General features: G+C 36.8%; 1 protein-coding gene across 2 annotated transcripts; it reads left to right on the forward strand.

The window, feature by feature from the left end:
* Window positions 1-349: 349 nt before the first annotated feature.
* Window positions 350-11144, forward strand: LOC125245171. 2 transcript variants are annotated; one of them, XM_048155697.1, is made up of 6 exons: window positions 350-570; window positions 5280-5411; window positions 8344-9280; window positions 9384-9528; window positions 9659-9966; window positions 10115-11144. In XM_048155697.1, exons 3-6 carry the CDS (start codon window positions 8886-8888, stop codon window positions 10374-10376), a joined length of 1110 nt encoding a protein of 369 aa, XP_048011654.1. In that variant the 5' UTR covers window positions 350-570; window positions 5280-5411; window positions 8344-8885; the 3' UTR covers window positions 10377-11144. The 2 variants fall into 2 exon arrangements, with proteins under 2 accessions (XP_048011654.1, XP_048011727.1); XM_048155770.1 differs by lacking the exon at window positions 350-570 and having other exon boundaries at window positions 5135-5411; window positions 9384-9525.
* Window positions 11145-13024: the final 1880 nt, after the last annotated feature.

Consider the following 13024-nt stretch of genomic DNA (forward strand, 5'->3'; position numbering starts at 1 on the left):
GGGGGTGAATTTTTTATAACTCATCCGTTTAAATTATATTAAGCCTTAAAGTTCTGCATAATTAAGGGCGTGGTCACTTGAGTGACAGGTGGATCGCGCTGCTGTCTGTGAGCCGTCATGTTACCTCAGCTAATTCTAGCCGCTGAATTTGGCATCTCAGCCGTGTTTGTGCCTTTTTTCTGGATTATTTTATACAATGTATGGCTTGCTACATACTCGAGACAGATGTCAGTCTGTGTACATGTGCTGGCATGCGGAACACACGTTGTTGGATCATCGTGGCATTGGCTAAAAGCTTTGTTCCTGAGATTTAATGACAATACCAGGAGGATATACAACTCCGACAGCACTGCTTGTATATTATAACTAAAACTGCTGCACTATTTTGAAAAATTATACTTTGGACACAAGCTCATTAGTTTGAGAGAACATTTGAGAGTTATAGATATCTGGTACCTATATATGTACGAATAGAGTTTTACATTATAAACGATGTTTTATGTTTTGAAATGGACATTTTACCCAAGTGCAACGGATTGGATTCATCTCGCGATCTCTATTTCATTAAAGGTATGAAGTCCAAGTTGATTTTTTTTGTGTTATTTGCACACCCCACACAAATTAATTAGCCTACTGGTGTTAGAGCATCTATAACGTTATCTTAAAAAGCACCGTAGATTGACAGTAAACCTTTAGTACTTTCTAATGATATTGTTATCTTTATTAATATTTTAGATAGTATCTAAGATAGATATGCTAGGCGGGCGTGGTTTCAGCAACAAGTCGCATGGGCTCCAACTACGTCCCGCCTCTTTGCCCATTTTCAGTTATCCGTGAGTGACGTGCGGTCACGTGCAGCTAAGATGGCCGCGGCCTCATTTTTGCATCAAAGCTGCTATTCAGAACTCTATGGGTGACGTCACGTACACTACGTCCATATTTTTTAGAGTCTATGCATCTGAAGTTGCTTTTAGATTTATGAGTTGTTAGATTGCTCAGAGAGGGCAGTATATATAGGAATTACAATTGCGTAATGTAATCATATTAATGTTTTACACATCATTTTGAATACAGAAAATTTTAAATGACAAAATGAAACGATAATTGGATTATGAAATTAATGTCGCCAGTAGGTGTCAGCAAGTCATTGAGCTAATCATTGAGTCATTTATTTAAGCGATTCGTTCAAAACGCTGATTCATTCAAGAATATATCAATTGGATCTCTATAATCTTTTGGGCCATTGAATCATTCAGTCAACTGATTTGTTCAAAGACTCTGATTCATTAAGGAATGAAACACTGCACTGTGCGCTACGAGTCAGTCACACAACATTTCTGATATGCATTGGAAGTTTAGTTGGCAGAGAAAATAAAACACTGTTTTGTCTGACATTCATTAATACTCAATATTAATGAAATAAACTCAGAATATTGCCTTAAACAAAAGTTATAACTTTAGGAAAAGGAAAAAATAGCATGTTGCCTATACATGTATTATGAAACAGAAGGATTAACTATAATTAATATTTGACATTTGACATGTCCTACACTTCTCTATGAAAACAAAACTCAAAATAGAATAGGCCTAATAGATATGCTGTGACTGTAAAATACACACACACATACATATATATATACATATACACACACACACATATTATATATATATATATATATATATATATTTCATAGCCTATCTATCATTTCAAATCCATCCCATGTTGTGTAAAACAAAAGACATTTTTACACTCAATGTTTCAAAGTTGTAGGCTGGGGGTAGTTGTGTGCAGCTGCAAAGTAAATTAATATTTATGAGATAAACTAATATTTCACGTGATGAATTAATGTCTACACAGAATTAAGCCCTGACTCTTCATCAGAACGATTTGTGTCAAGCCATTCACTAGTCTGGCTAGAATTCACTAGAAAGAGATAAAATGTAGAATAAACGCGTTAAGAATCAGTACAGCTGTAGAGCGAGGGACTTTTATTCTGTTGAGTGGAACCGATGAACAACTGATGACGACATGGTTTGACGTCTCGTTGACCAATCAGCGGAAAGAGGCGTTTCATTCCCGCCCACATGTAGAGATCGAATATTCAAACTGCTTATTTGTTTCCAACCCCAGAACAAAAAAAGAAAAATCAAGCCAATTTTTTGTTTTTTCGTTTTCATTTTAAAAATGAAAAACGAAAAAAGGTGCGGTTTTCTAATTTTTCTGATTTCAATATCGAATCAAAACATGAATGAACGGAAGATACCCTGATTCTCAACGCACTGGGCAGCGAATGTATAGGCATACATTGAATTAAAAAGTGCAAATCAGTAGCCGATGTAAATATGCAGCAGTCATAACTTTTGTTTTAGACAACACCCTGAGTTTTGGACATGGGATGAATTTGAAATATGACAGATATGAAAATATATTACATGTTATTAGTTCATCAAAGCGGTGCTATAGAGAGATGGACTTAAAATGCGAATTGGATGATTTGATGACGGAGGTGAACTCATTTATGTCAATTTGAAATAGGCTATCACACATTTAAAAAAAGTAAAATAAATAAAGGGAAAAATAACCATTATAGTGCTCTCTTAAGAAGATATCAATTATACTTGATCAATATTAGGCTATATATCAAAACCCTGAAATCACACTAACAATAATGAGATAAAGAGTATTTTTATAGCCTATTTATTGTCATCTGTCTGTGTCAGAAATTAACTGTAATTGATTTAATTGATATTCAGGGGATTTGGGGATTTTTTCCTAATCTTATTAAATATGTATGCTTTCTTTTATGTTAAGTTCTTAAATTTAGTCAATTAAATTAGAATAATATGACGCTATAGGTTGTTACCAATTAAATCAGTATCAACCAGGCTTGCAGAGGTGTCAAAGAAGCAGCACCTGAAGTTGCTTTTAGATTTATGAGTTGTTAGATTGCTTAGAGAGGGCAGTATATGTGTAGGAATTACAGTTGCATAATGTAATGATATTAATGTTTTACACATCATTTTGAATACAGAAAATTTTAAATGACAAAATGAAACGATAATTGGATTATGAAATTAATGTCGCCAGTAGGTGTCAGCAAGTCATTGAGCTAATCATTGAGTCATTTATTTAAGCGATTCGTTCAAAATGCTGATTCATTCAAGAATATATCAATTGGATCTCTATAATGTTTTGGGCCATTGAATCACTCAGTCAACTGATTTGTTCAAAGACTCTGATTCATTAAGGAATGAAACACTGTTCTGTGCGCTAGGAGTCAGTCAGACAACGGTTCTGATCTGCATTGGAAGTTTAGTCGGCAGAGAAATTAAAACACCGGTTTGTGTGACATTCATTAATACTCAGTATTAATGAATAATGAAATAAACTCAGAATATTGCCTTAAACAAAAGTTATAACTTTAAGAAAAGGAAAAAATAGCATGTTGCCTATTATATATATATGATACACAAGGATAACTGAATATTTGACATTTGACATGTCCTACACTTCTCTATGAAAAAAAAAAATAGAAACAAAATAGAATAGGCATAATATTCATAGCCTATCTATCATTTCATATCCATCCCATGTTGTCTAAAACAAAAGACATTTTTACACTCAATGTTTCAAAGTTGTAGGCTGGGGGTAGGCTAGTTGTGTGAGGCTGCAAAGTAAATTAATATTTATGAGATAAACTAATATTTCTCATGATGAATTAATGTCTACACAGAATTAAGCCCCGACTCGAACGATTTGTGTCAAGCCATTCACTAGTCTGGCTATTTGATGAGAAAGAGATTAAATGTAGAATAAGCGCGTTAAGAATCCGTACAGCTGTAGAGCGAGGGACTTTTATTCTGTTGAGCGGAACTGATGAACAACTGATGACGACATGGTTTGACGTCTGGTTGACCAATCAGGGGAAAGAGGCGTTTCATTCCCGCCCACATGTAGAGATCGAATTTTCAAACTGCTTATTTGTTTCCAACCCCAAAACGAAAAAAGAAAAATCAAGCCAATTTTTTGTTTTTTCGTTTTCATTTTAAAAATGAAAAACGAAAAAATGTGCGGTTTTCTCATTTTTCTGATTTCAATATCAAATCAAAACATGAATGAACGGAAGATACCCTGATTTCAGTAGCCTATAGCCTTAATATTTATGAATTTTAAGTAATTGGGCCTTTGAAAACTAACACGAAATCCTCTTAAACATCGAATTAAGTTAATCATGCGTTAAATAATGTTTTATAAAGCCAATGGTTTGTGTACTTTACAGACAAACTTTAACTTAATGCATTCCAAAAGTTCAGGTAACGTTGGCCTATATGACGCGTTTATGCGAGTTCATGATCCGATTCGTGAACAAATTGTTCTTTTGAGCCGATCTTTTAATGATCATTTGTTTTTGTTTATAAAAATATTGTGAATTAATTATTCACACGAATTTGATAGATCTGGGGTGTGCTTCCCAAAAGCATCGTTAGATAACTATAGTCGTAAATTCCACTGAACTTCATTGCGACCATTTGATTTATGAAACGCATCCTGACTATCAAGTTTGACTCTGCAATTCTGTTGTGGCGGTTGTCTCTCCGTAGAGAAGTAAGTGAAGGAATCACTCAAAGTTTTCTCCATTCTTTAAGCAAATCTGTTGTATTATTTCGAGAACTGTGCCAGTTGTCTTGGTTACTTTTAGTTTATTATTACTTTTATTATTCCTTTGGCACGTTTGGATTTGGAAATCCCATTCACTGTAATTGCAATAGGCCTATAATATAAAAATTCTTAATTTATTTTTCTTCCTTTCATTTATTGTAAAGACCACACTTACTGACAGGATGCTTGCTTCAATAGAAACATAAATACTAGAGATAGTTCACACAAACTGACATATGTATTTTTTTCCAAACCTGTATTACTTTCTTGTAAAACACAAAAAGAGAATAATGGTGGAGGGGTGCAAAAAAAAAAAAAAAAAAAAAACAGTTGAGAAAGCATAGATGGGTCTGCTATGAATATATCCTTCTCTCAAGCTGATTGGGTAGATCATTTGAACATTTTCTTTATGAATGTTCTAAATGTTACAAACTTTGTTTATAAAACTTAATTTAAACCACTGAGCAACCTATATTATTAACAATATAGTATACATTTGTGTGATGTTAAAAGAAACATATTTTCATAATCTGTGTCAAGATATTGAAATTCTTTACCAACACATAGGTTATGTCTAATAGACTGCTAATATATATCTTTTGTTAATATATGCTTTCAGAGAATGCATCCAAGTGCCATGCAGATTACATCAAGGAAAAGGATGTCACCATCAGCTAACGATGGAGATGGTGAATGCAGTGCCACCGCAAACACACCATGTGATCCTCCTGTAAAACAATCAAAACTTGAGGTAGCAACAATCACCACTACAAAGAAAGTGAATGCACTAATTTTTGACTACATCATTGAAAATGTGCAACCTTTCTCATTAGTGGAGAATTCTTCCTTCCGCAAGCTTATACAGGGAATTAGTGGAGGGAAAACCCCTATGTGCAGAAAAACTTTGATGCATTGGACTGAGAAGTCATTTCAAAGCATGAAGAAATCACTGGTTGAAGAGCTTCAGGGCATCGAAACTGTCTGTACCACAGCAGATATATGGACTTCTCATCATAGAAGTTATCTTGGGATGACCTGTCACTGGATAGAGCAAGAAACACTGGAGAGGAAATCAGCTGCCTTGGCTTGCACAAGAGTCGGTGGACGTCACACCTATGATGTACTTGCAGAAAAAATAAGTGAAATTCATGCAGAATTCAACATTCAGGGTAAGGTCTGCTCCACAATTACAGACAATGGCAGTAATTTTGTTAAAGCCTTCCAAAAATGTGGGAATCCAGAAGAACACACTTTTCACGATTACACAGATGGTGTGCAGTTTGCAGATATTAGTGCAATTCTTCAGGATAATTCCCAACAAGAGCTTAACTTTTTTTTGCCACCACATCATCGTTGTGCTGCGCACACACTAAATCTCATTGCCACACGTGACCTGGAAAAGGCTGCATCACAAGATGTCTCACGAAAATTGTACAGAAGTGCCATATCAAAATGTGCTGCCATTTGGAATAAGGCCCATCACTCCCCAATAGCAGCTGAGGTGTTAGAAGACATTGCCAACATGAGATGCATTGTCCCATCCGTGACCCGATGGAGCTCAGAGTATCGGTGGCATTGAAAAGATAGTGAGTCTCACTGAAGCCCAACTGATTGAAGTGTGTGACCGTGTTAGAGTGGCCAAACTGCACCCTCAAGAGACTGCATTTCTCAAGGAGTATACAGCAGTTTTGAAACCTCTCACCTATGCAATCGATCTTCTCCAGGGGGAAAAGAACTGCTTTCTTGGCTTCATAATTCCGACAATTATTGGCCTGAAAGCCAAGCTGACCGAAAAGATCTCTCAGGTACAGTTCTCTGCTAACATAATCTCAACATTGATCAAGTCCATTGACACTCGGTTCAAAGAGGTACTGGACTCCCATGATGCAAGAATGGCAGCATCTACCATACCAAAGTTTCGTCTGTGGTGGCTTCCTGCTGATGAGAGGGAAAATATGAGAAGGATAATGATCCAAGAGGCTTCCCTTCTGGACATTGTGCCTTCTGCTGAACTGACCACTACTGAAAATGGACAGATGTCAGGAGACATGGATGACAACTTCTTCTCTTTTGAGAATACACAGATTGCAAGCACCAAAGCAGAAGATGAAATACGGAACTATCTCCAAGATCCGTGCAAGACTTTGGATGCATTGAAGCTCTATCCAATCGTCAAATCCCTCTTCTTGAAATACAACACCACTCTGCCTTCAAGTGCTCCTGTAGAAAGACTGTTTAGTCAGGGAGGGCTAATTTTCACTCCACTTCGTGGCAGCATGACAGATGAGCATTTTGAGCACACACTGTTGCTGCGTCACAATCGCCCTTATTGGGCTCAAGTTGGAGAGTAAATGTTAAATGTTGGAGAGTAAACATTTCAGAGTAAAAGTGAATGTAATGCTTTAATTTCTTTGTAGTGTTTCTACAAATTCAAGCTGCTGTTCCCTAAAATTTGAAAAATGGTATGAATGATAAGCACTTTGAGTTTGTTCTTGTTGCATTAAAATGGCACTTACTGGTTTTATTGCAGCTAATTAATACTGAATTTATTTTGATACATTTAAACACCTGTAAAAAAAAAAAAAAAGATTGTCTGCATTTTTTTTTATAAATGCTGTGGAAAACTGATGTTAAAAATAAACTGTAGCAGAAAACCAAATCCTATGATGGGTAGAGGTCATTTTTATTTACAGGTTGTAAACTTAAAACAGAACATCAAGTTAATATGGTTCTTTGTGTTAAGTATTTCAAAGTATTTCAAAGTATTTAGATTAAGTTACTAAACTTGAGTAATGTAACGAAATACTTTACAAATTACTTTTTAAAGCATGTATTTTGTAATCTGTAGTGAAATACATTTTAAAAGTAACCTACCCAGCCCTGGTTACATACTATGTACACATGTAGTTACTATGTAAGTTCACAGGTATTAGAGCCACTCAATATAAAGTGGGACCCTTTTTCTCATTTATTATCATGAACATGCATGCAAAGTTTCAACATGATGTTGTGTTTTGACATGTACATACAAAATTCATATTACGTTCGTAGAATAAAATCAAATGTTTACAGTTTATTATGTCAGGTATATCAAATGATCTGAACTTACCGCTTGGATGGTGTAAGGTGAATGGGCAAATAACAGGATGAAAATGGGCCCATTTTAAACACAATGACTCACTCCAAACTTTCCAAAAGTAAAGTGCTAATTACAGGCTGACTTTCACACCTTTCCAGGCTGGTGGGGGCAAGGTCTGATTATCTAGTTTGAATACCTACTTAATTGGTCATTAATGGTCATTGTCCTAAAGTTTTTATTTTATTATTTATGGTTTAACTTCTTTTTTTTTTCTTGATGAAGTCAAGTCAAATGAAAATCAATACAACTATAAAAACGTTAACTATATATTCAATTTAATAATGTTGTAAGGTATCATGTATAAACTGCTGGTGGGGAAAGTGTTAATAATTTGACTTTATACTATTTTATTAACAAGATCAATCAAAGGTTACCTCAAGTATAAAGTTCATTTTTTGGGTCAGACCAGGAGAAAATTCTCCCCAGGGGAGGATTCCAAAAAATATTTTATACATTTAATACATATATTCTTATTAATTGTTGTTTTTGTTTTATTTTTGACCTTATATCTCTCAATATTTATAACAGTCTGATTATTTTCCAGGTCCTCCCACCCGATAAACAACCTGATTGGTCTGCTTGATGATGACATCACACAACTGGGGGTTTGCATCAAGTTGCCTTATAATTTTAAGTTAAGTCAACTTTTCTTTTCTTAGTAAGACTTGTTTCTCATCCCTAAAACTAAAATAGGTCAAGGGTTAGGTGTGAATTGGTCAGCCACTTTAGCACACACAGGCCTCTGTCTTAAGAAGGCTGAAAAACTGGTTCTGGTAGTATTACAGTAGCTTTATATGATAAGTTTTGCTGGTTAAAGGTCACATCAGGCCCAGGTGTGAATTGGTCAGTCACTTTAGCACACACATGCCTCTGTCTTAAGAAGGCTGAAAAACTGGTTCTGGTAGTATTACAGTAGCTTTATATGATAAGTTTTGCTGGTTAAGGGTCACATCAGGCCTCTGTGTTAAGAATGCTCTGTCTTCATTCATTTTTACATTTGTAATCTTTGGTGTGTCAGCTTTGTCTCACAGCCAGAAATCTGACCGTCGCATTGTTCACTGCCTGCTGTGTGAAAAACCACAGGAAATGCTGACGACGCACCTGAGCAGGGTCTGCATGAAAAATAGTACACCCGAAGAACGGCTGGAGGAGGCGAACAGGGCCAAGGAGTCCACCAAGGTGTGGACACGGGAAGCCAGAAACTGGGACTACAAGGAGATGGTTAAATGTTACCCCCACAGACCATCTAGGCTGGCTCTTCTGGAAGAGCTGCGCCAAAGAAAGACTTTCGTGGCCAATGCTCCTAACCAGGCAGACCTGGAACCCGAAGAGCCGTCCACCAGCACAGCTGTCGTTCCCACAGCCAGTGGCCTTTCTGGAGCAGCCGGGGGCAGCTCTGAAGCAGCTGGTGGTGTCTTGGTTTCAGAGGACAGCAGCTCTGAAGGCAGCACCACCGATCCAAGTGACCGAACATGGCAAAGGTACGTTCTAAACCTCACACACATCAGTGCAAAAACTGTGAACAAACTGTAAGGTTGCTTTGAGCTCATTTTCTTCTGTCTGTATTTTATTTATTTTTTTCAGAGATCAAGCGCAGCCGAGTGCAGGTGTCCGGGTCAAAATGATGAACATGGGGCTCTATCAAAAATTCCCTGCAGAAGAGGCCATGTTGACAGACTTCAATGGCTACTTGATCAACACCCTGCAGGTCACAAACTGCCAGCAGGTGGTAAGATACATCCCATTTCTGTTTCTTTTTAGTCTGTTCCTCTCGGGTGTCTGTGTGTGGCCGGCTGGTGTGTGGCTTTTCTTCTCACTGCATCATCATTACCTTACACTTCTCTTTTTCCTTATCACAGATAGACAACGTCTCCAGGATGCTAAGATACATCCAGCCAAGAGGGGATAAAGTCACCTTAGACTTCCTGCTAAAGTCCACTGAGACCAAGGACTTCCTCACCCAACTCCGGCACACTGACATGGGCCCAGCCACCATACTGAACTACATCAAGAACATGATCCGGTTTGTTCAGTATCTGAAGACCCACCTCAACTTGGTTGCAGCAGATGCTGACTTCTACAGGAAGTGCCAAGCCTACATCGACCTCCTCACTTCCCTCGGAAAGCCAGTTTCCAAGTCGAACAGCAAGGTCACTTGTAAAATCAGGTCAGTTGCTAATCTGCCTTCCATTTTGTTTTCTTTCATGACTTCCTCCATGTTGATAGTACTTATGTGCTGGCTGTACATCTGGGGTTATGTGCTACAGACATGTGTGTAATTCTCCGCCGCATTGTTGTCTTGTATGTCATTCTAGGTATGAATGGTTCCTTGAAGGTGAGAAGAGCCTTCAGGAGTGCCAGGCAGTCCTCCGGAAGGCCAAGAAAGACATGCTGTCCATTTATGGGAGGATGCTGGAAGGTGACCACGTGGCTTCAGAGGAAAAGACCATTTTCCGTTACTACTGTGAAGCAATCCTGATCCTCGGCCACTTCCAGAGACCAGGAGCGGTGGAGAGACTAACTGTAAGTGGTTTAGACCTCAGTTTTTGTGGGGGCATCAGCCTAAACAGATTATAAGAAGCACCAAACCATAAACCAGCCAGGAGAACATGCCTACTTCTCATATCTGGGGAAAGTTCATTAATTACTACTTGGATTGGCCAAATGTGAAAAGGAGAAGACTTAAAAATAGGGACACCATCAACATTCCATGTAAGTGAAAGGATAAATTGATTTGGATAATTCAAGGGACCTACTGACTTATACATTTCACCATCATATATGTCTTGAACACTGTCTGGATTGCTTTTGACTCTGGTCCATTTGTAATTCACTGCTGCTGTAAATGTCGAATCTGACATTTTTTCTTCCAGTTGTTTTCTTATGGACAATTTCATGAAAATGTCACCAGATTCAATAAGAGAGCTCTTATCCCCAGGTTCAGAACCACATGAATCACAATTGGCTGGGATTTCATTACCAAAGTATTGATGACATGTAGGGCAGATGTACACAATTTCAAATGAATTATAATCAAATTCCTTTAAGAACTTGTAAAGACTATTCGGTGCTCCATTGGTTCCTTCTGGGCAGTGCAGGTTAATTAGGTCTAATAAGTCACCAAGAGCAGATTTTGTTGTAGTGTGCCTAAGAGCATAGCATAAAATAGCCAGTTGCGATTCTTCATTACTAATCTTAGCAGTGGGATAGATCTTGTCTTGCGTTGTTTTTGGGTTCTCTCTATCGTAATTCTGTGTGTTGTCATATGCTTCAGCATCCATCTGCAAGAAAGTCAGAAATGTATCCATTTAAACATGACAACTTATTTTGTACACATACACTACAGCTGCATCCCAATTTGCATAAACTATACCCTAAAAGTATGTACTGTTTTTTTTTTAGAAAAATATATACATTTTAGGGCAAAATACAGCTCTTCAGATCTTATTTTATTTTAAATGAATGAGTTAAAATTTCCAGTGGTAATCAACATCACAGACTTTTACACTGTATTTGTCCCATAGAAAACCAATGCAGTGCACTATTGACATAAAAACAACTTATAAACTTACAAAAAAAAAAGAAAAAGAAAAAAAAGTCTAGCATATTTAAACAAGAGCAAAGACGAAAAAAAATGGGTCCCACTTTATATTAAGTGGCCTTAACTACTATGTACTTGCATCAAAAAATAAGTACAATGTACTTATTGGGTACATATTGAATTGCAAAACACTTTTGCTGCTATTGAGGTGTGATATGGGTAAGGTTAGGGAAAGCTTTGGTGGTAAGGGTAGGTTCAAGGGTAGGGGTTAGGTGTAAGGGATGGGTCAACAGTGTAATTATAAATGTAATTACAGATGTAATTACATGCAGGTGTTTTTCAAATATAAGTACAATGTAAAAACATGTATGTACACAATAAGTGCATTGTATCAAATCATTAATTTAAATGTAAGTACATAGTAGTTAAGGCCACTTAATATAAAGTGGGACCAAAAAATGTAACACATACAAATTTTGACACTGGAAATCTACTTTGGTGTCTTCAGGGGTTGTCATATGCTCGTTTTGTGGTTCATTTTCACTGTCAGATTCTCCCTGCTACAAACAGAAAATAAATCTCTAGTTCTTTTGTACACTAAGTACAAGCAGTACTTAATAGATGCAATTTTATTCTAATTTCTCAATTTTTAAAAACTGTAATATTGACCATGGTATGGTTTTGTGTTGTGTGGAGTTGGTCCCAATCCTCCTTGCAATAAAAGCCACAGATATATCCAGTCAACAGATAGCCTTCATTAAAACATAGTAAGAACAGCTTTGCTGAAATATTGTAATAGCAACCTACTGTGGTATGATCTGATTCTGTGTCAGTCTTATAGCATGGGGAACTGTTCTCATCTTCACTAGATGTGTCATCCTGCTAACCAGAAATATGGAAAAGTTGAAACAGCTGAAATTACAGCAACCTACTGTGGTATGATGTGGTGCTGTTTTAGTCTTATAGCGTGAGGAACTGTTCTCATTTTCACTGTTAGATGTCTCATCCTTGTAATCAGAAACAGATACAAATACAGTATGTGACTTTATTGCTTACATTAAAAATAATCATTTATGTGGTGATCATTTTAGAAATGATATAGGTGTTACAGGGCTATCCAAATCTGGTCCTGAAGGGCAAGCACTCCAGAGTTAGGCTCTAACCCTGATCAAACTTACCTAGTGATTTTCTAGTGATACTGAAGACCTTGATTCATTTACTCGGGTGTGTTTGATCAGTGCTGGAGCTAAACTCTGCAGGCCAGTGGCCCTTCAGGACCAGATTTGAAGAGCCCTGCTGTATTATGATAGTAATGTAACATCTTATTATGGTATGAGACATAAGCTGCATTTAAGCTTTGTACTTACTTCATGAACTTGATCTTGCAACCATGCTTTATATTGCTTTTTCCTAAAACCTTAAAGCAACAAAAAAGAATCATCAGTTCCACCTCAAATCAGTAATACAATGAAATACAATACAATGTTCACTAGCCAGTACCTTTATGGCAATCACTCCATCTTATTTTAGTAGTCCTTGGAATTTTTCTCTTGCTTTGCAGGTACAATTTATACTCCATTGTCTGTATAGAGTTACTGACTGCAAGATAACAATACAGTACAAAATCAACATATTAAGACATTGCATCAGAATGAAAAGTACAAATATAAGAAATAGTTAAGAC

The sequence above is a fragment of the Megalobrama amblycephala genome, linkage group LG1 (genome assembly GCF_018812025.1).
Source record: "Megalobrama amblycephala isolate DHTTF-2021 linkage group LG1, ASM1881202v1, whole genome shotgun sequence".
Taxonomy (NCBI): domain Eukaryota; kingdom Metazoa; phylum Chordata; class Actinopteri; order Cypriniformes; family Xenocyprididae; genus Megalobrama; species Megalobrama amblycephala.

Bases quoted from the DNA above. Each gene is read 5' to 3' on its own strand.
- LOC125245171 (XM_048155697.1), top strand. From the start codon at position 8,886: ATGCTGACGACGCACCTGAGCAGGGTCTGCATGAAAAATAGTACACCC. The intron at 9,281-9,383 runs GTACGTTCTAAA...TATTTTTTTCAG, and splicing joins AGTGACCGAACATGGCAAAG to AGATCAAGCGCAGCCGAGTG. The intron at 9,967-10,114 runs GTCAGTTGCTAA...ATGTCATTCTAG, and splicing joins AAGGTCACTTGTAAAATCAG to GTATGAATGGTTCCTTGAAG.